A 24702-nucleotide genomic window follows, 5' to 3' on the forward strand; every position below is an offset into this window, starting at 1 on the left:
AAAAACAAATTTCTCACCCACAAATGCCAACAAAACCCATACCATTCAAAACAATCAGGAATCTGGATCTCAGTTCAGAGATTTGATTTGAGACTGGTAGTGTGGTTGAATTTACTAATGCATATCAAACCAAAACAAGTTTCTATTTCCTTATAAATCTAAAACTATGAAAATGAAAGTGATTATGAAATGCCTATTTCTAATAGTGTTAGAAAATTCAGCAAGCATTACTGCGTCTAACAATTACCATATTCTATAGCTCCAAATCATCAATTTTCAACTATATTCTTTTGTATAAAAAGTTACAGAGTAGTTCTATGGCTTTTAGTCAATCATTATTTTTAAATGATTACATAAAAATCCCAATATCGGCCGGGCACGGTGGCTCAAGCCTGTAATCCCAGCACTTTGGGAGGCCGAGGCGGGTGGATCACGAGGTCAGGAGATCGAGACCATCCTGGCTAACATGGTGAAACCCCGTCTCTACTAAAAATACAAAAAAAAAAAAACTAGCCGGGCGAGGTGGCGGGCGCCTGTAGTCCCAGCTACTCGGAGGCTGAGGCAGGAGAATGGCGTGAACCTGGGAGGCGGAGCTTGCAGTGAGCCGAGATCGCGCCACTGCACTCCAGCCTGGGTGACACAGCGCGAGACTCCATCTCAAAAAAAAAAAAAAAAAAAAAAAAAATCCCAATATCAGTAAACCTCTTTTTTCTTTGAGTTTCTGTTTGCAATTTATTTTTGTTTTCTTTCTCTTATAAAAATCAGCAGTTTCCCATTTCTTTCAGTTTCCCAGTCTTCCAGTGATCCTGATTCAACATATTATTTCTTCCTTCCAAATTACTTTCCTGTGTACTCATTCCTTTCTATTTGTATTTTTACTGCCTTACACTTAATTAAGAATTCCCTAATTTGTCTTCTGGTTTTCAATCTATTCTGCAATAATAACATCATATCAAGTTTCCTAAAACATATTCTTTATGACTACCCAGCCCAAAAACTTAAGGACTCTCCACTGCTTGAGGGATAAGTTCTAAATCAGACTGCCTGGAATCCAGGCTTCCAATAAACTAGCTCCCACTCACTCACTAATGATCAACATTATTCTCTCCACCCATTAGTCAGGCTCATCAAAACTTCCTAGTAAGACATGCCTATGCCTAGTACTATACTTTTGCTCATTCTGTACCCCTGAATCTAATGTCCTCCCTGCTCCTTTCTATTTATTTAAATCCTACTTCTTTCTCAAATGTTTCTTCAATTCCTAGGTTTCAGCCCATTCTGTACATCTATAGTATTTGTCTGTAACAATTACTTTAACACTGGTTTTGAAATGTGAATTGGAGTTAAATTTCATTTATATTGGAAGTATCTAGCCCCAAACACACAAAGGAAACTTAGTGAACAAGAGAACAAGTTAAAGTATTTCTAACATTTTTAAAGGAACTTCTATGTTTCATATGTCAATATTATTTGGGAAAGTCAGCATAAGATACAAGATTCCTTCCTCAACTTAAAACCGAAATTAGCATCCTTGGAGAAATGGCTGATACTAGAGCTGGAGTAGCTCTAGCACAAAATTAGTCTGAAACATCTTGTGCCGGAAAGTCAAGAAGTGCTCAAAGAATGATGGGGGCATGACAGAAGGACACAGGAGCCAGCTTAAAGAGGCTCCCACTGGCCAAATCTGGGATAATGTAAGCATCAAAAATAATTATAGTAATTGCTTATAAATCACTTAATACCTAAGAATCTATGAATTTAGTGATGTAAATAACAAAGTGAGAAGGACATCATTGGCCTTTCTGTAGAAAGCCAACTAATAATTGTAGAACAAATGATGGAATTAGAAACCACCATTTGGCAGCCATCTTAATAATAATCAATAAATACCAAAACTAGTGGGTAAAAATTTGGGAGTAGCAGAATATGTACAGTCTCAAGGTACCGCCCTATAAATAGATGAATTACCGAGGGAAAAATGGTAACTTTATAGTGGTGAAAACTGTCAGACACAATCTTAACCACGTGACCAAAATTAACAGCATTTGTAATAGGACAAACATCATATGCTTCCCAATCTATTCCAGTGAAAAGAATACAGCATCATTTCTACAGCATTCCTGCAGAAATGTGTTACCTGAAGCAAAGCGGAATAAAATCCTGATATAAATGAATCCTCAGGAAGAAAACTCAACATTCACTAATCTACAATGACTTTTAACACATATTCTTACACTCAGAAAGGCATCCTAGGCTGGGCGCAGTGGCTCACGCCTGTAATCCCAGCACTCTGGGAGGCTGAGGCAGGCGGATCACGAGGTCAGGAGATCAAGACATCGAGACCATCCTGGCTAACATGGTGAAACCCCGTCTCTACTAAAAATACAAAAAAATTAGCCGGGCGTGGTGGCGGGCACCTGTAGTCCCACCTACTTGGGAGGCTGAGGTGGGATTAGAATTATGAACTACATTAACTGTCTTTTCAAATATTTCATAAGGTTTTAAAAACTGAAGAATATAAGGTAAAAATTTTGACTTTAATGATGACGTTTATCTAGTTACCTTAGATTGTTACACTAAGTTAGGTACATGAGTATTTTACTGAAGACTAATCCCATATCAGCAAGGTCTATAATCTGAATTCTCTCTCTCCGTCTCTCCACTAAGGTCAAGATGGTTTTGCAATAAATAATCCATGTACTCTTTCACCTGATTTTCCTTGGCATTAGAGAAATAATTTGTGAGACCGCTGAGTCGAATAGTAGAAGACAAGGTAACTGATTATGAAATCAGTAATGGGAATCAAATCTAAAATCTCAACCTTTTTAGCATCGCATAAACTTGCTCGGAAATCAAACTAAGTCTACAGGAATTTGCCTTGTAGTCCTAATGTATGGCACACAAAAGCGTAGTGGATCTTTCAATTTGTTTGTTTCCCAACAGCAGCATATGAGGGTCTGATGTTTCCACATCCTAGTGGGCACTTACTATCTAGTTTAAATCTAGCCACGCTAGTCGGTGTGAAGTGGCATCTCACTGAAGTTTGGATTTGCATCTTCCTAATGGCTAATGCTGCTGAGCATCTTTTTCTGTGTTATTGGCCATTTGTGTATCTCCCTTAAAGAAATATCTATTCAGATCCTTTGCTCATTGCTTAAATTGGATTGTCTTTTTATTATTGAATTGTACAGTCCTTCCCAACTTCCTTTTACTATGTTTCTTTTCAGCTAACCACAGCCAGAGTCACCTGCTTGCAACCAAGAACCCTGACTGAAACACACTATCTTCTCTCTTTAGTATACTTCCCATTATTTTTTCAAGGAAAAGTGTGAAGAAATTCTGAAAATAAAATGCTCCTGTTCTCCTAGTCTTGTGCAAAACAGAAGAGAGGAAGCATGCCTCTAAGAGCAGAAAGTCATGTGTACATCCATATATAGGATATATAGAAAGTGAAATGTTTTGGAGGACCCAGTATTCATGTTTTCGTACAATAATCTATATGGGGTAAGCCTGTATGAATTTCTTTGATTTCAATAGGATTTTATAAGTTAAACTCTGAATGCTCCTTAAAATGCACATATTTCAACACACTGCCTTTAAACGTTTACTTTATGACAGTTAATATGTAGGCTATTTACTGCTTATTTAAATGTTGACCAAATTATCTACTGCATCTGACTAATCATCATCTCTTTTCATTTTGGAAGAAAAATTATCCAAATAATTTGTAAGACCCAATGACTTTGGATTTTTCCAAAGAGGACGATAGACAATTTAGACAATAGATTCTAACATTCTCTAAAAAACTTGAGATGCTTGAACTACCATTTTGTATGGGTTTATGTTGTATTTAGTCCAAGTAACACATACAAGTTTAATTGATTCTGTTTCCAAAGATAGGTTCAGCTAAGTCTTCCAAATCAGGAGGTTTTTTGTTTGTTTTTGTTTTTCCTTCACACCTTATCCAGTTATGCAGCAACGAAAACAGACTGAAGATCATGAGCCAGTTTATCAGAGCTATATATATAATAAGATTCCTCTGTTAATACAAAAAAAATTTTTAAGTTTACTTTATGCTAAGACTCAGAATCAATCAACTGTTACTTGCCATGTAACATATACAAACTAGTAGATTAAGAGGTTGAAATAACTTGAAACATCTGTTATGGAAAAATTCCACAGCTCAAGAGGGATACAATAAGGCTTTGTAGGTAGCAATTAATGCTCAGCTGAGTTTGAAGACTACAGCGACTGTGGAGATGGAGCAGCAGCGTCAGTACACATGGCTATGGATAGGTCTGCAGGAGTCTGAGCCAGGCTTTATTATGATAATAAAATAAAATATTATTTTATCCTAGAGAAGCTGGATGGAGCCATCCTTTGGGGCTTTACTAGGTCAGAGGGACAGAAGGGCAAAAGGACAGGACAAGAAGGAGAGTTAAAGTAATGAATCATGGGGCCTAGACTGAATAGAAAAGGAAGTAAAGAGACAGTGTGAGTCATCAATGAAATGAGTGAAATGAAAGCTAACGTCATACCAGGGAGTAAAAAGTGGGTTGGAGAAGGGACCATCAAATTGTTAGTGGATGGAACAGGCCAGTTATACAAGATTAGACTCTACTGTTGAAAGCAGCCAATGATGGAACAGAGTTTTAGAAAGCTATTCTCAAAATACTAAGATTTTCAATAAACTAAGTATTTGTCCTGAAAGTCTGCCAGTGGTTGGTACATGTGCACTAGTAAGTCTGCAAGCTGAGAGCAACGTAGAAATAAGGTCTGTGGCCCACTGCCATGGCTTCACAGGCATGCTACTAAGGAGCTGTGACCCCCACGTCAGGACACAGCAAGTCATGTCTGTGATTTGTGCTCACACATCAAAGGATGATGCCAGTAGTGATAAGGATGATGATTTTCTGAAGACTTTGCAAGTCTTCAGTTAATTCACTGATTCTGTAAGAAGATAGTCTCATTATATTGCTCAAGTCATATTTCCTATGCATTATCTGAGCATGCTTCATTTAACCTTAGTGAGACAAAGATAAATGACTACAAAGCAGGTTGGCATCAGGGATGATTTCATGAAGACACAATTCAGGGTAAGGGCTAGGCTCAGTATCAGCCTTACATGTCCACATCTGCAGCCTCTACCTCTCTTCTCACTGTAGCCCTCTATTGAAATTGCTCTTGCTGAGGTCCCCAGTGACAACAGGCTTTCTGGACCTCTCTGCTGTGTTGATCCCTGTTGATGACCACTCCTCTCGACACACTTTACTGAGTTGATGTCTGGGACTGCATATCCTCCTGGTTTTCCTTTTATGGTTCTGGATCTTCCTTCTGTGTGTGTGTGTGTGTGTGTGTGTTTTCTGAATGTCTCCTCTTTTTCCATTAATTTCTTTAAAGCTGGTTATTTCCCCAGATTTCATTCTCAGACAACTGCTTTTCTCACTCTACACACTCTGGGTAGCTAGAGTAACTTTATCCACTATCTTGATTTCAACTGGTAACCACAAGCTGAAAAAAAAAAACAGATCTGTTCCCAGCACTGCACTCTCCTGTACTGTTGGACTTAAATATCTCCAACCAACTATGGTACACCCCAATGCCAGTCCAACTCTGGATGCCCCATAGAACCTCAGTGTCAACATGTACAAAACTAATTTCTCATTCTCTTTTCTAAAAACGATTTCCTACTCCTGTATTCTCTGTCTTAGTGACTTTCATTATCTACCTAGTTATTTAAGTTAAGATACCTGGTAGTGATCATCAAAGCTGCTTTCCCCCTCTCTCTCTCTGTCAAAAATAACACATCCTGCCAATTTCATTTCATAATAATTTTTTTTTTTTTTTTGAGATGGAGTCTCGCTGTGTCACCCAGGCTGGAGTGCAGTGGCCCGATCTCGGCTCCCTGTAAGCTCCGCCTCCCGGGTTTACGCCATTCTCCTGCCTCAGCCTCCGAGTAGCTGGGACTACAGGCGCCCGCCACCACGCCCGGCTAGTTTTTTGTATTTTTAGTAGAGACGGGGTTTCACCATGTTAGCCAGGATGGTCTCGATCTCCTGACTTCGTGATCCACCCGCCTCGGCCTCCCAAAGTACTGGGATTACAGGCTTGAGCCACCGCGCCCGGCCCATTTCATAATAATTTTTAAAGCTCATCTAACCTCCATCCATACCACCAACATCCCATGTTAGCTATTATCATCACCTCAGACTCAAACCAATCCAACAACGTGGTAAGCCACCTCCAGGCCTATGCCCGCCACTGCCAACAGAGTAAGAGATTCAAAACATATCTGACCTCACACCTTTCTGACTCCAACCCTTTAATGACCTCTCCTTTAATGAGAAAACATAATATAAGCCCCTCATCATGACATAAAAAAACCTTTCATGATCTGGTCTTTTAACGTAACACATCAACCTTTATGTTTCAGCAACACTAAATGACTTGCAAGTCCCTATACTCAAAAGCTGTTTCTCCACTTCGGGGTTACTTTGCAAATGAGGTTCTCTATACAGGTTGAGGATCCCTATCTGAAATGCCTGGGACCAGAAGTCTTTCAAATTTTGGATTTTTTCAGATTTTGGAGTATCTGAAGAACACGTATCAGTGAAACATTTCTAATCAGAAAATCTGAAATCCAATATGCTCCAATGAACACTTCCTTTGGGCATCATGTCAGTATTCAAAAAGTTTCAGATTTTGGAACATCCTGGATTTCGGATTTTTTGATTAGGGATGCTTAACTTGTATGTGGAACATTGTTTTGCCTTCACTTTGCTAACTCCCATGTAACTATTTACAACTCAGTATAAGCATCGTCTTTGGCAAGTATTCCCTGAAACATTTTCTCTAAGACTAGGATACCTGCCCCTTCTCTAGGTTCTCATCCAATTAAACGCAATAAATAGGTATGAAATAGATTTTTCTGTATTAAAAAAATGACTCTGAGGAATATAAATTTTTAACTGTAACCTAATCAAAACACTATAAAGAAATCAGATTTGAATAACTTAAAATCCTCTATATATTACAAAGTCAAAAAATTATTTTTGGACTATTGATAATATTGGATAATCTGTCAGCATATTGATATACTTTTTAATTAAAAATATATCTCAATATATATGTATGTGTGTATATATATACACACACACACTCACATATATGTATGTCCCTAGAAAAACTATTTGATTTTTTGAAAAACTGTTTCCCATATATATATTATTTTAGACATACTTTATTTGTAGTTTTTAATGCTCTCCAAGTAGCAATGGTTTCTAATGAACTCAGTGTAACTCCAAACATTTTCAAATAATGTTGGATAAAATTACTTACGCCATTATTTGGAAAGAAATATTTTAAGACAAAAGATGTTTCGGTCTTGGGGTAAATTTTAAGAGTCATGTCCTTTATTATTATATAAACGATGTCTTGGTAACAAATGCTATTAAGGGAAAAGTTAAAGAATTCATTTTAAACTTGTTACACTGATTCTTGTTTTCTTAAATAAAATGATGTTTGTATGGACAGATTTTCCAGAAACTAAGGAATACTATTTTATCATGCTGTACTTTAATTCAAGTGTTTAAATATTCGTTCGGCAAGGATATAGAAGTAATAATTTATTTTTAAAAACTTTCTATTTTCATATTACTTTCTTCCTTGTCTATAAAATAAATATTTCAAAGAGAATAATAAAATATAGACTGGGCGTGGTGGCTCATCCCTCTAATCCCAGCACTTTGCAAGGCCAAGGCAGAGAATCGCTTGTGCTTGGGGGTTCATAACCAGCCTGGGCAACATACTGAGATTTCATCTCTACTAAAAAATTTTAAAAAATAAAAATTAGCTGGGCATGGTGGCACATGCCTGTAGTCCCAGCTATGTGGGAGGCTGAAGCGGGAGGATGGCTTGAGCCCAGGAGGTTGAAGCTGCAGTGAGCTATCATAGCACCACTGTACTCTGGCCTGGGTGACAGGCCTGACTCCAAAAAATAAAATAAGATAAAATATAGGTTCACAGTTACTCATATTGCCTTTCACACACTGATTTGTAGAGACAGTTCCTCAATTTTCTCAAACTTTTGTGAAATTTCAAACAAAACACATCAAATTTCCCATTTTATTTTATTGAGCCAAACAACAATGAACCATCCAAATCAATAAGGCACTGCATACTGGAGCTAGAAAAAAAAAGTTAAATGTGCAGAAGGCATTCTTACCTGTGCAGAAATTCAAATGAGGTTGTGATGCTACAAAAATCATAACAAATATATCTGAAGGCATATCTAGTCTCACACTTGCTAAGAGAGATTACCGAGAAGCACTTTATCATCTGTTTATTAAGAGTTTAAAAGAAACCCATTTTCCTATGAATTTACAGAATTCCTAGAGCTTCCAATTAATCCACTATCCTTTTGGATCGCTGGGGCCTTTATTATCTTATGATCGTGGCCAATCATCATCCCTGTCAATGAAGGGAACCTGTGAGGGAGTGATCAGACAAGTTAGTTGCAATCTCTTTTTGGGAATAACTCTAATCAGGAGACATACTCTATAAAAAAAATTTTCCCCTGGAAAGGCTACAACATATATTTAAAATTTTTTTGGCAGAGGTAAATTATATAAGTAGAGTAAAACATTATTCATAAATCTTTTGCATACAATACTATTAAATGAATTGGTAGTCCAAATTTCTGACTTAAGTAATCTATTAAAAATAAATGGAAGGAATGTCCAATCTGACATTATTTAAATAGGAGATTTAAATGAAATTATTAATCTGAGCTCACAAAATAAGCTATCTTGTGTAATCCATAAAGTCTAAAGTGTAGATGAACTATAAATAAAACTACACCCAAAATAAGACAGACAAACAATTGTCATCTACCCATAGAGTAAGTCTGATGATTTTTTTCAAATAAAAATGATATAATCAAAAACATGATTGTGTTTTAACTTGGCAATCCAGGATACCTATTTTCAATTTCCATTTTATTCTTTGGAACAAATATGCTTATTATTTTTAAAGAGTAACTAAGGAGTTAATAACATGCTAAAGTAGAATCTTAAAATTAGCCCATTAAAGTGAAAAGACATTTTTTTCCACTGAAATTGATTATTAATTCAACCAAAGTAAAAGCAAAAGAGAAATTCAAATGAGGTTGTGAATAAATGAGAACTCTTTTCACCAGAACTCACAGATACAAGGCTAATAGTTTAAACTATTTTCTATTTTAACGTAAGAACACTTTATGATGAATTAGATATGAGAAAAAATGTTTTCCATTCTCAATCTAATTCTCACAGAGCCCCAATAGAGCAAGGTCAAATGAGGGATGCCTTCAAATGAAATACATATTTTTATCATCTAACCTGACTTATAGAAAGATAAAAATCATATTAGGTCATATGAGGAAAAGATCACAATCTTCAAACACTACCACTATGACAATTTTAATAACACAATCCTTGTATTATAACAGATACTCACCTGTCAATATCAATAATCAAAATCAAGTTTTTACACTGTTAGAGAAGTAAACTTAATTCTAAGATCTCATAATAATGGGGGAAAGCACTGATATAGATTATTCAAAATATCAAATCCAAAAGTCACTGAAGTACATTTTGTTTTATATAAATAATTTTATACTTCATATAAAAAATATGCTTTACAGTATATTTGAAGTAGATAAATCTTCCTGATTGCTTTTTACTTAGGTTAACAATAAAACCACATAGTTTACATTCCAGGAGAGCACAGTGTTTAGTCAACAAAAAAAGACACACCAAGAGTATGATAGATAGTATGGGTAGGGCAGTCAAGTGTTTAAAATCTCACCCAGATCATGCAAATGACAGAAATTCTCCACTAGAGTAAGGATGACGTGATGCTATTAAGCATCAAATGTAAGCATCAGAATTCTCTGCTTAAAACACAACTGTCTTCTTTTTTTGGTCCACAAAATTCATGAGACCTAGATAAAATTCCTAAGAAATGTACTGATTGTGTAGCAGTTTTCTCACTGATGGAATACTATTCATCTGTTGACACAATGGATAAATCACGAGGTTACAATTTACACCATTGACACAGGTTTGCTATTGATAAGGTATATTTTTCTTTCCGCTACACAGTTTTGATTTTCATGTGTAGTCACATGTTTGTATAACCCTTAATCAAAAGGCAAATAACAGAAACCTGAAATTCTTTCCGAACACACATTTGACATGCCTCATAAAATTCATGAATGTATTTGTCTTCAGTGTTACTTGTATGCAAAGAACCCAACACGGAAGGTACACTGCACTACGTCTATACTGAGTGTACTGAGAATTCCTACTTGAAATGGAATTTGACTGGGCAGGCCACAGTGCAGCATCTGAACGTTATTGTTTAATAAAATACTATTAGTATCAATTCACAGTGACAACTAAAATAGTGCAGCTGACTACAGGGAAGAAGTATGGTAAAGGAGGATAAAAATGAACAGCAAATCTACCGCCCTTATCCTTCCACGTTCTTATCTTTCTGGGTCCAGTTCACGAAAATGATATAGAAGTTCCCTTTAGGCTCACTCACATAATCAACACCATGTATTTCTCTCTACAGTCTACCTGGAGAATGGTCAAACTAGGGAGCTAAGTTACTGAAAATCTAAGTCCTGCTAAGCCTCCTTCTTTTGGTGGCAGCTCACTCAACGGTCTTTCAACAAATATGTTCTGGGTATCTAATATGTGCCAGGTGCTCTGTGGGAAAATTATAATGAGGCCACTGAGAGAGCAGAATATAAATCTTCTCATTGTCAAGTTTACACCTAAGAACATAAATCAATAATTTAGGACATGATATAAAAGGTACATCTGAGAAGTCATCACCACTGAATCTAAAAAAATTTAAAATATTTCCATCTTTAATGAATTTGCAAATAAGTCCTTTCTTCCACATTTTAGAAAAATTTACTGTCATTCCAGATAAAATCTTACTAAGGTTAGTTCTACTTCATGAGGTTTGATCAAAAGGAGAACTGTTTTACTCAGAATTTTCAGCTATATAAATATTCACTACCAGTACTCTAAAAGGAAAAGTATAAAGTATTATTCCTGATTCAAAACCACTACATAAAATTAGAGTAAAAAATTTAAAGTCTTCAAAAAGGAAAAAAGCACAACTAAAATGCAGGGAGTAAGGTTAGGAATAGCTCCCATAAATCAAATGTAATCACACAATTTCCATTAGAATTAAGAGTTGTGCATTAGCTATTAAATGATAAAGCTATTCAAAGTTTAAAACAACTCATTTTATTATACTCCATCAACGTATTCCTGAATATGTGGAAGAAAACACTGAACTAGGCTTTATAGGAACAACCGCAATTTACTTCACGTTTTACTAAGTTTTCACAGTATGCCAGGTAACTTGCACAACAGTACAGCCTGGTTTAAAATAACTCCCCAATTACAGACTTTAGTCCATTTTGTTTAAAATGTATAAAAACATGATAAAACCTCAAGATTAGTTTGTTACTCAATCTTCAAAATGTATTTTGCATTCAGTAACAAGACTGAAATTGGTTAAAAGGATATTGCATCAGAGTATTCTCAAAGGCACCGGCCAAGGCATGTCATCACGCTAAGTCCTTTTTAACTGAAAACTTAGAAGATGCTGTGTAATTCTTACAATGTTAAGATACAAAAAGTATAGGAAGTCAATGTAAAACGTCCAAATAACTAAAGTCAACAGAATGAGGGTATTAAACTACTTTCATCAGCAATACTAACCAACTTAATAAACAATAGAGATTTAATATTAAGTAGTCTTACGCAAAGTTATGAAGTATATCTTAATATCTCAATTCATTGACTATTTTCTATTTTTATGGCTTTGAAAAGCACCAAATCTATATAAGTTATGAGCTATAACGTTATTTGTAATTTAAAGAAATATGTGCGTTTATTATTACAACCATAATAACTGATGACTAGTTCCAGTGGCAAAATCTCGGCAGGAAACAGATTTAGCAATTTAAATGTTTTATAAGTTTTTGTAATTGAGGAAACTTTTCATAATCTGACATTTGTTAAAACCACTTATTAGAAATTATGCAGCACAGTAGCTGTGGAAATATGAGCTAGCTTCACAATTATAAAGTCAGCCTATGTAGCCCTTTCCTATTGTATACAGTGGCATAAACCCCACGGCGGCCTATCAGCTAACTGGCAGGCAGGGGGCTGCTCTATTCAAAGTGAGAGATACAAGCTGCAGGGCAAAAACCTGGCAGCTCCCATCTGACCCCACAATCCCCTACTGGTGACAGCTCCAAGCTCCATGGCAAATTAGGCCTTCTCATATTACAATTGGAGAAGACAGATTCCATTAGCAGTATCTGAAATTGAGTGGAGAGCTGCACTGTTATCAGACTTGACTCATAAGCACTGCTATTAATCAGAGCTATGATAGCATTTATATATTTCAAGCTATCTGCTGCCGCTGTGATATTCTGCTACAAAGGGTTGATGGGACTTAGGAAAGTGAACAATAGAGCTTTCTGGGAAAAGCAGAGTAAATCAAGAAAGTCTATGACTTCCGCACATTCTGAAGGGATTGTGGTTTACATAAATTTTCTCCCAATTGGAGATTGAGCTCTTCCTCATCTTACACATGGGATTTAGTTGTCACTCAATGGTAACAGCTGTGAAAAGGTGAAGCGGCCCACCGCTCAGAATATTGCCTTCGCTTTTAAAGCAATTAACCCATGAACAGGAGGATACCTGGTGATATCAAAGGGATTAGGCCAGGCAGTGCATTATTAACATTTCCTTGAACTAATTCTAACTCTGACTAGCTGTCAGAAAAGACTCTACAGTCTTAAAAAAGAGTTTTTGCCCTGCTTTTTTTCCCTTCAAAATGAAGCGCTGCTATTTGAGCCTAATATGTCCCTCTACTTATAAGAAAATGCAAATGAACCAAGCTCTTAATATTCTTAAGCAGTCTAAGTCAATGCAATTTTAGTACAAGTACGAGAGAAATATATGATCAATTAACCAGGGATCAAGATAGATATTCTCCTGAATGGAAATTAACTCTCCAGTACTTTCCATTCTTCTTCAACTACAAAAACTTGGTGACTATTTGTTACTTATGCATAGTTACTTGTGAAATTAGGAAGAGCTTCACATTATTCTCTATGGCAATAATCTAAAATACTCTTTGAGCTGGAAAATCCAAATGTCCCTTAAGCAGGAGATTCTGCATTCTCTAAGGTATGGCATTTTAATTTTCTATTCTTTATTGAATGGAATCTTAGCTGAAGCTAAAAGAATAGCAGACCCAGTGCTCAGAATCAAGTCTTTGCCTTCTAAAATTTAATCGAATTTTTAGAAGCAACATAATGGTTAAAAATATATAAGGTATACAATTACAAAATCCATGAGTTAAATACTGGCACAAAACAATCTGCCAGAAGATATTTAAGGATTACTGAAAATGATTGTACATTCTTTGTAGTAAGCAAAGTTTCAATATACCTTTAATATTATTAATATTCCTATATTCTAGGTAATCTACTTGACATTAAGAGATATGATGTCTTACTGTGCAATATTAATGATGTTAGAAAGTATTTTTATGTAAGTTTCCTGAAACTACACCTTTTAGAAAAAATATTTGAAAAACTGCCTATTTAATGGTGACTTTGTATTACTTTCTTTAAAATAAGCACTGAATTTTGATTATAAAAACTAAGAGCTTTACTTTTAATTCACATGAGTGTTCAACAAATATCGTGGAATGAATTCTTCTATAGTTCCATTTGGCTGGTAATAGTTTGAAAAGGATAGGCTGACTCTCAGGCCTGTTGAGAATATATCCCCTGCACTGTAACTACCAAAATAAATGACATAACATATACCCTCCTCTGATATCATAAGCAATTTAAATCTTCCCTGAGGTAAAGAATTTTTATACAATGCTATCAACATGCTCCCTTCTCTTTTAGTGATACCGGAACATATGAAGGGTTAGAATATAGATGTTTAATGATAGTGACTTCAGTACTCCTTCTTTATTCAGTAAATAAGACCTAGTTTGATATTTCCTAGCAGATAATTTTGAAATTCAAGCATTAAATAATGTTAAATGGTGTTCATGTTAATGATTTATATTACGTATAACTTTAACATTTTATATTAATAGGATTTGTGAATTTCAAATAGAATAGGGCATTTTAAATATTATGCTATTAAATTTAAAAATCATTTACTTTAATAGCCTTAAAAAAGAAAACCCCAGTTCCCAGAAATCACTAACTATATTACAGTCTCAGAAACACAGATGTACACATTAATAAAATGAATACTATTTTTGAAATGTACTAGATTAAACTCCCCTAACATAATACATGCTTAAAAATACTCTTTAAGGGGACAATACATAAATAAATACATACGGAAACAACTGCCACAAGCTCACTATTTTTAATTCAATAAACTACAGTGACACATAGGGCTTTCAATGTGCTGTTTTACTCACATGCTTTCTACATTAAAGCAAAGCAAATATAAATGAGTTCTTGCCAACCATTAGGAAAGATTGACAAAAAATGCAGTGTTAATGACATCTTACAGCTTTTAAAAGCAAGAGAAAGATGCAAGAAAAGCAAAAATTACATAGTAATTGGAAACAACGAATAAATTGGTCTTTCAATCTAAGTCATGTTTACTGAAAAAAATGGAGCTTTTTACATCAACACATTTAAACAGAAATTTGCTTTTGAAATAAAATCTTTGTTTAAAAGGTACAGAAAGTCTTTATGTCCACCCCAAGAGCTAAATATAGTGAATGCTATGTGAACAATTACCTGAAAAAAACCTAAACCTGTTAAAAGAATTAATTTACTGCACACCAGTCAGCACTAATCCTACATGTACAGTAATGGTCTCTTAAGTGATGGGGGAAAGAAAGAATAAAACTGTTTCCTGGATCAAAACCCTTCAATATTCAACAACAAAATGGAATGATGATTTGGTTTGTAAATGAATAAAGTAGTGAAATGTCTCCTAAACAAATTCTGATAAGGGAGTCAACCTGCAAAGAAGCACATTTACTGTACGCTGGGACAGGAAAAAAGCCATCACTGTAATGGTTGTACAAAAACTGTGTCCTGCTGTTGGGTTTATATTCACAGAAGAAAGGTTTTAAAGGTTAAGTTCAGGTCATACAACAAATGAAATTGTAACAAGCCAGCTGACATTGTATAATGTCTTCTTCCACTCAATCAATAGGCTACTGTTAGTCCTATTACCATAGAGATGGCTTCTCCTTTTTGAAGGGTGTCTATTGTTTGACAAAACAGATTTGCCACTTGAACTAGGTTATTCCCAAAGGACGTGTACCTTGTCAATTATTTGTATTCAAAATAATGAAGTATTTTCATATTAAAATTATGTAAGAGATAATATTGTTAGATCCCTTTTCTGAAGGAAAGCAACTTTTCCAGGGTACATACCATATTATTAAAACCACTCAAATACCTAATTTAGTCATATAAGAGATTGAATTTAAAGCACATGTCAGCAAGTATAAAATATATCATTAGCCATGTATATTAAAAGAAAAGCGTTATAGGCTAGTGTGCTAATCTAAACCCATTATAATCAATCATAATAATTAATAAAAGCTATTTTTAAAGAAAAGTACTGTCCAGAGCTATCCGGATTCTGCAAATTTGTTTTTAAGATTTTTATTTATGATTTTTACAGTGATTCTCATGTGGAATGGCATCACCAACTAATAATGTTGAAAAACATGGAAGTTTTAGAAAATGAATCCCTTTACTTGTATATGTAACATATATGTATATGTAACATATACATATATGTTACATAAATGATCTAAAATACAGACTATCAAAATGAACATATTAGTTTTCTTTAAATGTTTTTGTTCTAAAGTATCTTGTGAAAATTAACAATGTACTCATTCAATACAGAACAAGGAAGTTCCTGTTCAACCTAGATATTTAAAAACAAAAACCACTTTTTCTCTCAGTGGAAATACTGACAGATTCTTAGCCACAAAAGACTCAGAAGGAACAATTCTAATAAAAATTATCCTAACCATTGAGAAAAAGAAAAATATTAATAGTACGAATGAATCTAAGCAGAGACATTATTTTAAATATTTCATAAAGACTAAAATAACAACAAATGTAATACAAAAATTTTGGAAAAGATCAAGTTATAATACTTGAATCTGAAAGTTTTTTCACATGCAGATTAAAAGTAAACTTCTGAGTTATACTAACTCTTATCTTTCTATAAATAATTAAGAGATTTAGAATTTAGCTAAAGGGTAGTATTAATGACTTTAACACCAATAAAAATATTGGTCTCCAAAAATGACATTTGAAATTATACCTCTTCAAATTATATTTACATACAGAAATCATTTGTTTTATAATAAGACAAGCAAAAGTTTTTAGAAGAAGTGTCTTAATTTGGTTTTTCCTTTTGCAGAAAGTGTAATTTGTATTTTTCACTATAATCCTCTTAGGTATAGGATACACGGAGTTAAGAATGAAGGAGACAGAAACATCAAAGACAATTGAGTCACCAGCATTCTAAACTAAGGACCAATGTTTTAAAAGCAGGGTAGCCTTTCCAACTAAAAAAGTCTTCTATCAGTGAAGTACTTGGGATCTAATTTGCCTACCTTTCCTACAGCCATAATGGAGCAGAGTGAAACCTTACTAAAACCACATCCCAAATTTATTTCCTTAGTTAATAACCTTATTTCAAAAAGTATACATGTTCATATTTAGAATATAATACAATTAGCCCTGGACCTGACAGGCAGCTGCCCATCAGCACTACTGTAATTAAATGATATTTACCACTTACCAAAAGATGAACCTCATATTGTTGAATTAAACCGGCCCATCTGCATCTTCATAAAATGACAAACCTCATTAGTTCTGCCTAATCAGAGAATTGTGATAATGAACTGTTGACACCTTCACTCCATTGTATGAAACAAAACCAACTGCATTTGAGGGGTCAAATGCATATGAAATTATTATAAATTAAGAAAGTGAAATCACATGTGTTAGGGAAACCAAGCAACAAAAGATGTTTTTAATGCATGTACTTGAGCCATAAGAAATCTATATCTCCAACTGCTCAAAATTAATTTTAACTAATCAACTACTTTACCTGAAAACGGTGAAAAAAAGTAACGATGCAGCTACTGCTCCAAATAAGCCACAGAGAAGATTGACGCGGTAGGCAATTGAACCAAAAGGAAACAGTGTAATTGCCAGTTTAGCCACCAGCGTGAACAAAGGATAGCCAGGAGGATGGGCAACCTACAGAAAAATTAGCAACAGTTAGAAGAAGGGTTTCATCTAGGAAAGGAAGAGTCACACAGGCCTTAATTGAAAAGCAGCCCTTTTCTCAGGCAACTATAAAGATTAGGCACCAATGATTAAATGTTTGAATAGTGGTTTTCTATTGTAATCCTCTTGTGGCAATACAAATAAATATTTTCTTTAGTGGATTTGGCAGCGTCTAACACATGGAGCGTCACCCAGAGAAAGGGTGACATATTTCATTGTCAGTTCTTAAGCAGTTTGTTCTCTGGGTTCACAGTACATTAGGGTCATTTAAAAGGCTATTGAAAAAAAGCAGGTTCTGAAATATCGTATTGGTTAGAAAGTTGAAAGACCACACTGCTATCGGATTACCACCATGCTGACAGTCGTAAGGTCTTGCCTAAAGGGATCATGCACCATAATAAAGTTTATTAAATAATAAACTTATTAAAACTGTTAACCCGATTTATTTTATTCTCCACAGCTTATACAAAATTTGGGGTGATAATAAGGCAGCTACTGTATATATAGTAAAGGCTTTGCTTTATAATTTAGTTTAATTGGATTTAAAACTTAAAGTAAATTGTCACATACTGTACTTATAAGTTACTAAAAACTGGGGTTTGAAAATAAATTAATCTACTTTACTCCATGCTTAATTAAACTTTCTTAATTCCTAAAACTGTTAATGAGAGCATTGATTAAACAATAAAACTAATACTTACTCCAAGCTCATGTGCGGCTGTGATCAGTTCCCCTGTGAAAAAATAATGTAAAACCAATAATTACTATTAGAGAATGACACTCCTCCAAAGTTTTCAAAATCCAAATGCTTGCATTGGGGTTTTGCATTAATTTGACTGGATAAAACTGTAAATCTGTAGAGATTTAACAGCATGAAATAGTCTGAGAACATTTTCTCCCTTAGGTCTTATTGAACAAACTATCTTTGGTAGTCTTTAAGAAGTGGTCAGTGGAAATATAGGTAAATTCCGGTTTTTTAAAAATGCTTTTTCTCTCTCTTGAAAGTTGTATCCACTTGCAAATATACAAAAGCACTAGTGTAACATGCTTTGTTATCCCTCAATAAATTAGCACGAAAGTCTATAAAGATGTAATCTTATGATAACATAAAATGTGCAGACATCTGAGGTTTGGACACTCCCTAAAATGTCCCACACTACCCTAAAACTGGCATTTGGATATCTTCTCCACATTAATTGCATTGGATATCTTTAAACGATTTCCAAGCGTTTATTAACTGCAGGTTATTTCGGTAAGGTCTACTGTAAGACATTTTTTCAAACCATTAAATAATATTCTTTACATAGTCCTTTATAGTTCCTCACCATTAGTGACTATTTCTAAAATTAAAATGCAGTAATGTAATGCTTATTTGTTAATCTTTTACATATTCAGAGCACAAGGACTATTTCTGACTCAACCCTGAATGAATCAATATTGATGAATGACTCATGAAAGTTACTAGTACCTATTAGGAAATATACTAATGTCCATTTCCTATCCTTTCATAGCTAGCAATACTCTGCTTCTAATTTCTGTCCCAGCTACAATTTAGACCTTTACTCTCTCTGGCCTGGACTATGGCAACAGACTTGACCAATCTTCTACTTCAATTCATGTTCATACTGAAATCACTTATAATCAACACCTGCCTTTCCCCCTGCCTACACACACACACACACACACACACACACACACACACGGCTGCATTGCATCCCTAGTCTAACATTTCTCAATGGCTGCTCTCTGCTTACTGAATGAAGTTCACATTCCTCAGCATGATGTTCAAGCTTTCCATGGTTTCAAGGTCCCTTTTCTAGGCTTATATCCATGAAACCTACGTTCTCTCCAGTCAAATCTGATTACCCACTGTTTCTCTGGAGTGGTCCTCTTTTGCACCTCTTCTCACTCATTTTCTCACCCTGGAGTATTTTCCCTAGCATTCTCTCCCTAAATCCTTCAAAGCCTAGTTCAATTGCCACCTTCTCGGTAACACCTTTCCTTAGACACCTGCTTCCCCAGTCTCCCCATCAGAATTAATCACTTCTTCCTCCTCCATAGAACCTGCTTGAGTCTATTTAGCACTTTAGATTGCCTTATATTCTGGTTGGTTTTCATTTCTCTCTCCCACTAAGTTTAAAAACATTAACCTATCCATTTCACGATCCTGCCAAGATACCAACACTTCTCCCCTCTGGCCACACACAATCAATTCAAGCCATGCACATAGAGGTCAACAAAAAGACACATCACATTGTCATCCTTGCTACTAAGACACCCCTGTCTTAGGTGAGTGACTGCATCATGGAAGTGTTATAAGGGCACCTGAAGACAGATTAAGTCAATTACTTACAGACATTTGTTAGATATTCAAGAGCACCTTAGAAACCAGCACATTTTATACCCTAAATGCTTCTTTTTAATTAGTTTATGGTCTCACAATGTCTCAAAGAACTGTTCCCTTTGTTAACTACTGTTAACAAAGGATATGACTTTACAGTTTACTCCATAACGGATTAGCTCTGAAGTCCTTAGCGCCAAACTATTTTCATCGATTTTTTTTGTTCTTGTATGTTTTTGTGACGAAGCCACCGTAAGTTCAAAATTTCAAGGTCACTATTCATTCTCCTCCATTTAAAATGTATTCAGAATTATATTTAACATTAAGAAAAACAGCCTATTTTTCTCTAACTTCTTTTTACCATGGAAAAGTCAGTGTGTTGTTATTATTTCCCGGAGTTCTGCTGCTATAAAGATAAATCTGGAAAGTGACAAACTTCCATCAATTCTTATCAAATGTTAAACTAAAATAGAAATAGAAAAGATGCCCCCATTCTAAATGTATCTTTGATAAAGATCTAAGGGGAAATACTACTCTTAAATTCATTATGATAAAGAGGAAGTGAATAGCAAAAAAAAAAAACCCTCAGAGCTTCCAGAGTCTTGGCTTTCTCTCAATCCTGTACACGAAGGGTTCCTCAGAGTTATGTCTACCTGCATCAGAATTAATCTGCTTTTTAAAAATGAAGATTCCCTGCCCATACCGCTAAACTCCCTAATCTACTAAGACCCACTGGCACTGGGGGCTCAAGTGTCCCAGGTAATTCTGAAATATGTTCCAGTTTGAGAACCACAGCTTTGTTGTCTGCAATACAAACTAATGGCAAGCCCAGAGTTGTCAGCAGATGCTTAACCTTTACAAAAACCAGCTTTATATCATACGTCTCAATATTAATTAGACTAGATTGTCACACATCACATCTGTTAAAGACAGTCTCATGTACAAACTAATTAGTGAAGGCCAGCTTCCTACCCCCTCCCCGAAAAGCACCACGAGCAACCCTGCCCATAAATGAACTATGTGTGTCAAGTGGTACAAAGAATAATTTTGGCAAGACCACACAATGTGATGAATCTATGGAGTAAAATGTAAGACTTATCAGGAAGAAGAATACATGCTTTGTATTGGTTTTGAGATGTGTTCTGTTTATTGATGAAAATATAATTCATAAACAAATATTCAAGAATAGTACATTCAATATGTAAACACAATTATCAAATATACGATTAAGCAAATTTTCCATATTGGCATATACTTGGAAAACAGTTTATTTATCATTCCCAAAAATGAACATAAAAATATTAGAAGCAACCACTATTTAACATGAAACCAAACAAATTAGAAGCACCTAAAGTTTGGTAACTCAAGGTGAATACACAACTTTATTCTTCTGGGAAAAAATAAAATACAGTATTAATAAAGGCAAGGCAATAAACATTTTAAGTAGATTTTAAATATCACTACATATGTGATGATGGCTTTAGAAAAGAATTTCTTGAAATGTTTTGACAAAAAGTAGAGGTTAAGGGGGCATATTCTAAAGTCAATATACTTGGGTTCTTTTCCTGACTACTCTGTGTGACTTTGGGCATAGCTTAGCCTTAGTTTTCTCATTTATAAAAGGAAAATAATGATCGCACCTACTTTTAAGGGTAGCTGAGGGGGTTAAAACAACCACCCATATAAAGCACTTGGAACAGTGTCTGGCGGATAGTAAGTGCTCAAGAAACTTCAGTTATTATAAATCTCATTCCCATCTTTCACACTCAACCAATCATAAGTAGCTGTCAATCTTTGTATTTTTTTACAGGTAACAGAACTACCTAACCTCTGAAAAATGCCCTCCAGCATCAAAACTCTCACAACTATAAAGTTACTTCCATTATGAAATACAAATCTTAGAAACATGGTACAGAAACTCCCTACTACACGAATGAAACACTATCCGTATTTGTGCAATAGGACCCGAAAGAAGGTAACAATCTGAAGATGGAACATCAAGGATCTTCAATGTGGTAGGCAGCCCTAAATATGATCCCCACTAATCCCCAACTCCTGGTATTCTCACCTGTGTAATCCTCTCCCCCTTGAATATGGGTTGGGTTTACTGATGAACTTCCAGGAATAAAATGGAGAAGTGGTATATCACTTACAGTATTCGGCTACAAAATGACACAGAGGTGTCAGACAGAGAGGTATCCTTCATCTTTTCCTTGACAGAAGTCAGTTAACTTATGGAGACCCACACAGCAAAGAACTAGATGGCGTTTCTCCCCAAATTGAGCCTTGAAAAGACCGCAGCCCCCAACCCACACGATGACAGCAAACTTGTTCTGAGTACGAGCAACTAGCTTAAACTGGACCCAGATTCCTGATTAACAGAAACGGGAGACGATAAACGTTTGCTGTTTAAGCTGCTCAATTTAAGGATAACTGGTCATGCAGCAAAAACTGCTGCTTCAGTCCACAGGTTCACCACCTGAAATTACAGCACCATTCTGACAAAATTCCTGGCCACGATATGGCATTATTGAATCCAAAAACAAAACACAGATCTTGTTTCTTGCCTCAAATATAAAACAATGTGATTTAACTGGCCGATGAGTCATGCTTTTCTTTTTCATAGAAACAGCCGCACCTGGCTTCCACCTTTTTAAGAGTTCTGCAAATATTCTGCATGGCTAGTTCCTTCTCAATATTCAGGTTTCGACTAAAATACCACTTCTTCAGAGGTCTTTCCTGAATAGCCATTCGGAAGGACCCACTACTTACCCCCACTCTCAATCACATTTCCCTTCTACCGTCTCCATAACTTAAACAGTTTAATATGCTGTTTATTCATTAACTTGGGTATTGTCTAACCGCACTGGAACACTCGCAATTATCTGTTCGCCACTACTGTTCTTTTGTCTGAAACATAATAAGGACTCGGTGAGTAATATCTGTGGATTAAAAAAGGATGCAAATACTTAGGACCAGGAAAAAAGATGTGGGGAAGTGGAGAGGTCATTAAGCCCCACCAGGCGAAACCAACAACAAGCCCCATCTCGAAAGCCTGAGAACCAAAGAAACGAGAACGACAGGGAGGGAAACAGAAGTGGGCTCTGAAACACACAATAGAGTCCTGTGCACAGGTGGGTGGATGGAGGCCCAGAGCTGACCAAACCCAATGCCAAGAGCGGGGGCCAGACGCAGCCCCCGCCCGTTCTAGGATCAGGGGAGAGGGACAGGAGGGACAACCCTGCGAGTACTTTACCCGAGTCTCCCCCAGGCACCGAGGGGGGCAGCGTGAGGGTGAACACTGCGGCCACGGCGGCGAACACCGCGATGCCGCCGCGGATGCCCCCGGAGCGCCGCGTCCCCACTCGGACTGCCCGCCCCCGGGCCTGGCCCCTGCCGTCGCCATGGGGACTCATGGGCCAGTGGCGACCGAGGGAGGAGGACACGGCTGGCCCAAGGACTTGGTGCGACACAGAGTTCCCCAGTCGAGAGGCGAGCGGAGCCTGTGCGGCGGCCACAGCGACTTCCGGGTCGAGCCTCCGCGGATTGGACCGCACCTTTCTCCGTCTGAGCGCAGGGAGGAGAAAATGCCAGGCCTCGCTTGAGCCAGGCCCTGGGAGTTTTCCCGCAGTGCACCACGCATTGGCGTTCACCTACTTATAATGTGATTTAAGGTTCCTAATCACCGGCAGAGCCTTCCCTTTAAAAAGCAAGCCTGGCCACGGCCCTACCGTCTCCATGCTGTTGCCCCTATTTATACTGACTTGGTTGGGTCTGACAGAGACCAAAGCAGCATCGAAAACCGCGAGCGCGGAAGGGCTGCTCCTGCCCCCTACGGTGCGGAGTGGAACTGCACAAAAGGGCCATGATCAGCCAGGATCCCCTACCTGTGCTAAAACAAAGGGTGGTGTATTTACTGTATGTGCGAAGTAAGTCAATAAATACATTAATCGCAATTATGTATTTATTACGATTTATTACGTTGCTATGATTAATTACAATAAGTCTTTGTGCTACTTATTAAGTCACTGAGTAATTTTTTGAGAGATTAGAATATGCTAGTCTTTTTTTTTTTTTTTCCATTCCATAGCATGATGAAAACGCTGTAGATGAGTCGGGAAATTTGAGTTCCTGTATTCATGCAAATAACTCATACCATGATAAAGGTGTCTCCTAGTTTAAGGAAGAGGAGTGTTTTGCTGGAGCTTTCGACACAACAAAGTGGGAAATGAAATTGAATCACAGTATTTTACAATGAGCTGTAACGCAAAAAAAGAATCGGGTTTGTTAATAGGACAACCACATAACAGTGCAATTAAGCTTTTTAAGCTTATATTTTATGTTATTAAAGCAATTATCCTGGAGTGGGAGGGGAGGAGGGCAACCCCCATAGAATGTATCTTGCAGACACACTGAAAACCAGTGACAATCTCAAATGTGTTATATGCAGTTTGATAGGGACACAGTGACTAAACTATAGAGTAACATATACGTACCTTGACGGTCATGGGACCAGCACACCTTAGTCTTTTCCAGGCACTTATACAATTTCCAACCTTTTCCAGGTACTTTCTCAGCTGTACTGTGAGTTCCTGGAGGAGAGGGGCTGTGTGGTAGAGTGCTTCTAAAATGGCTTCCCAGATAGCCCTGCCTCCTCACTCACTTTCTGTATAATCTGCTCCCTTTATGTGTGAGCTTAACCTAAGGATTGGTTTCTATCAATACAATAAGGCAAAGTGATGGATGTCAGTTTCAAGATGAGGTTATAAGAGACTAACTTTCATCTTGCTGGTCCTCCCTCTTGTCCTCTCATTTGTTCTCTCTGATGAAACCACCTACCCCATATGGTGTAAGCTGCCCTGTGGAAAGTTCCACATGGGAAGAAACTGAGAGTCGCCTCTAGTCAGCAGCTGGCAAGAAACTGAGACCCTCAGTCCAACAACCTTAGAGGAACTGAATCTAG

General features: G+C 36.4%; 1 protein-coding gene across 2 annotated transcripts in view; it reads right to left on the reverse strand.

Moving 5' to 3' along the window:
* Positions 1-23469, reverse strand: part of LOC105473599 (transmembrane protein 260) — a 67359-nt gene extending 43890 nt beyond the window's left edge. For both annotated transcript variants that reach the window (XR_982344.3, XM_011727454.3), the window contains exons 1-3: positions 22996-23469; positions 18100-18131; positions 17217-17368 (exon numbers count right to left, since the gene is read on the reverse strand). Coding sequence is in view for 1 of the 2 variants with exons in the window: in XM_011727454.3 (XP_011725756.2) it covers positions 17217-17368; positions 18100-18131; positions 22996-23155 (344 nt within the window). In the remaining variant the exon portion in view is untranslated. The remainder of the gene's footprint in view (positions 1-17216; positions 17369-18099; positions 18132-22995) is intronic.
* Between the last annotated feature and the right edge of the window lie 1233 nt (positions 23470-24702).

This window comes from Macaca nemestrina, chromosome 7 (assembly GCF_043159975.1).
Source record: "Macaca nemestrina isolate mMacNem1 chromosome 7, mMacNem.hap1, whole genome shotgun sequence".
NCBI classification, from domain to species: domain Eukaryota; kingdom Metazoa; phylum Chordata; class Mammalia; order Primates; family Cercopithecidae; genus Macaca; species Macaca nemestrina.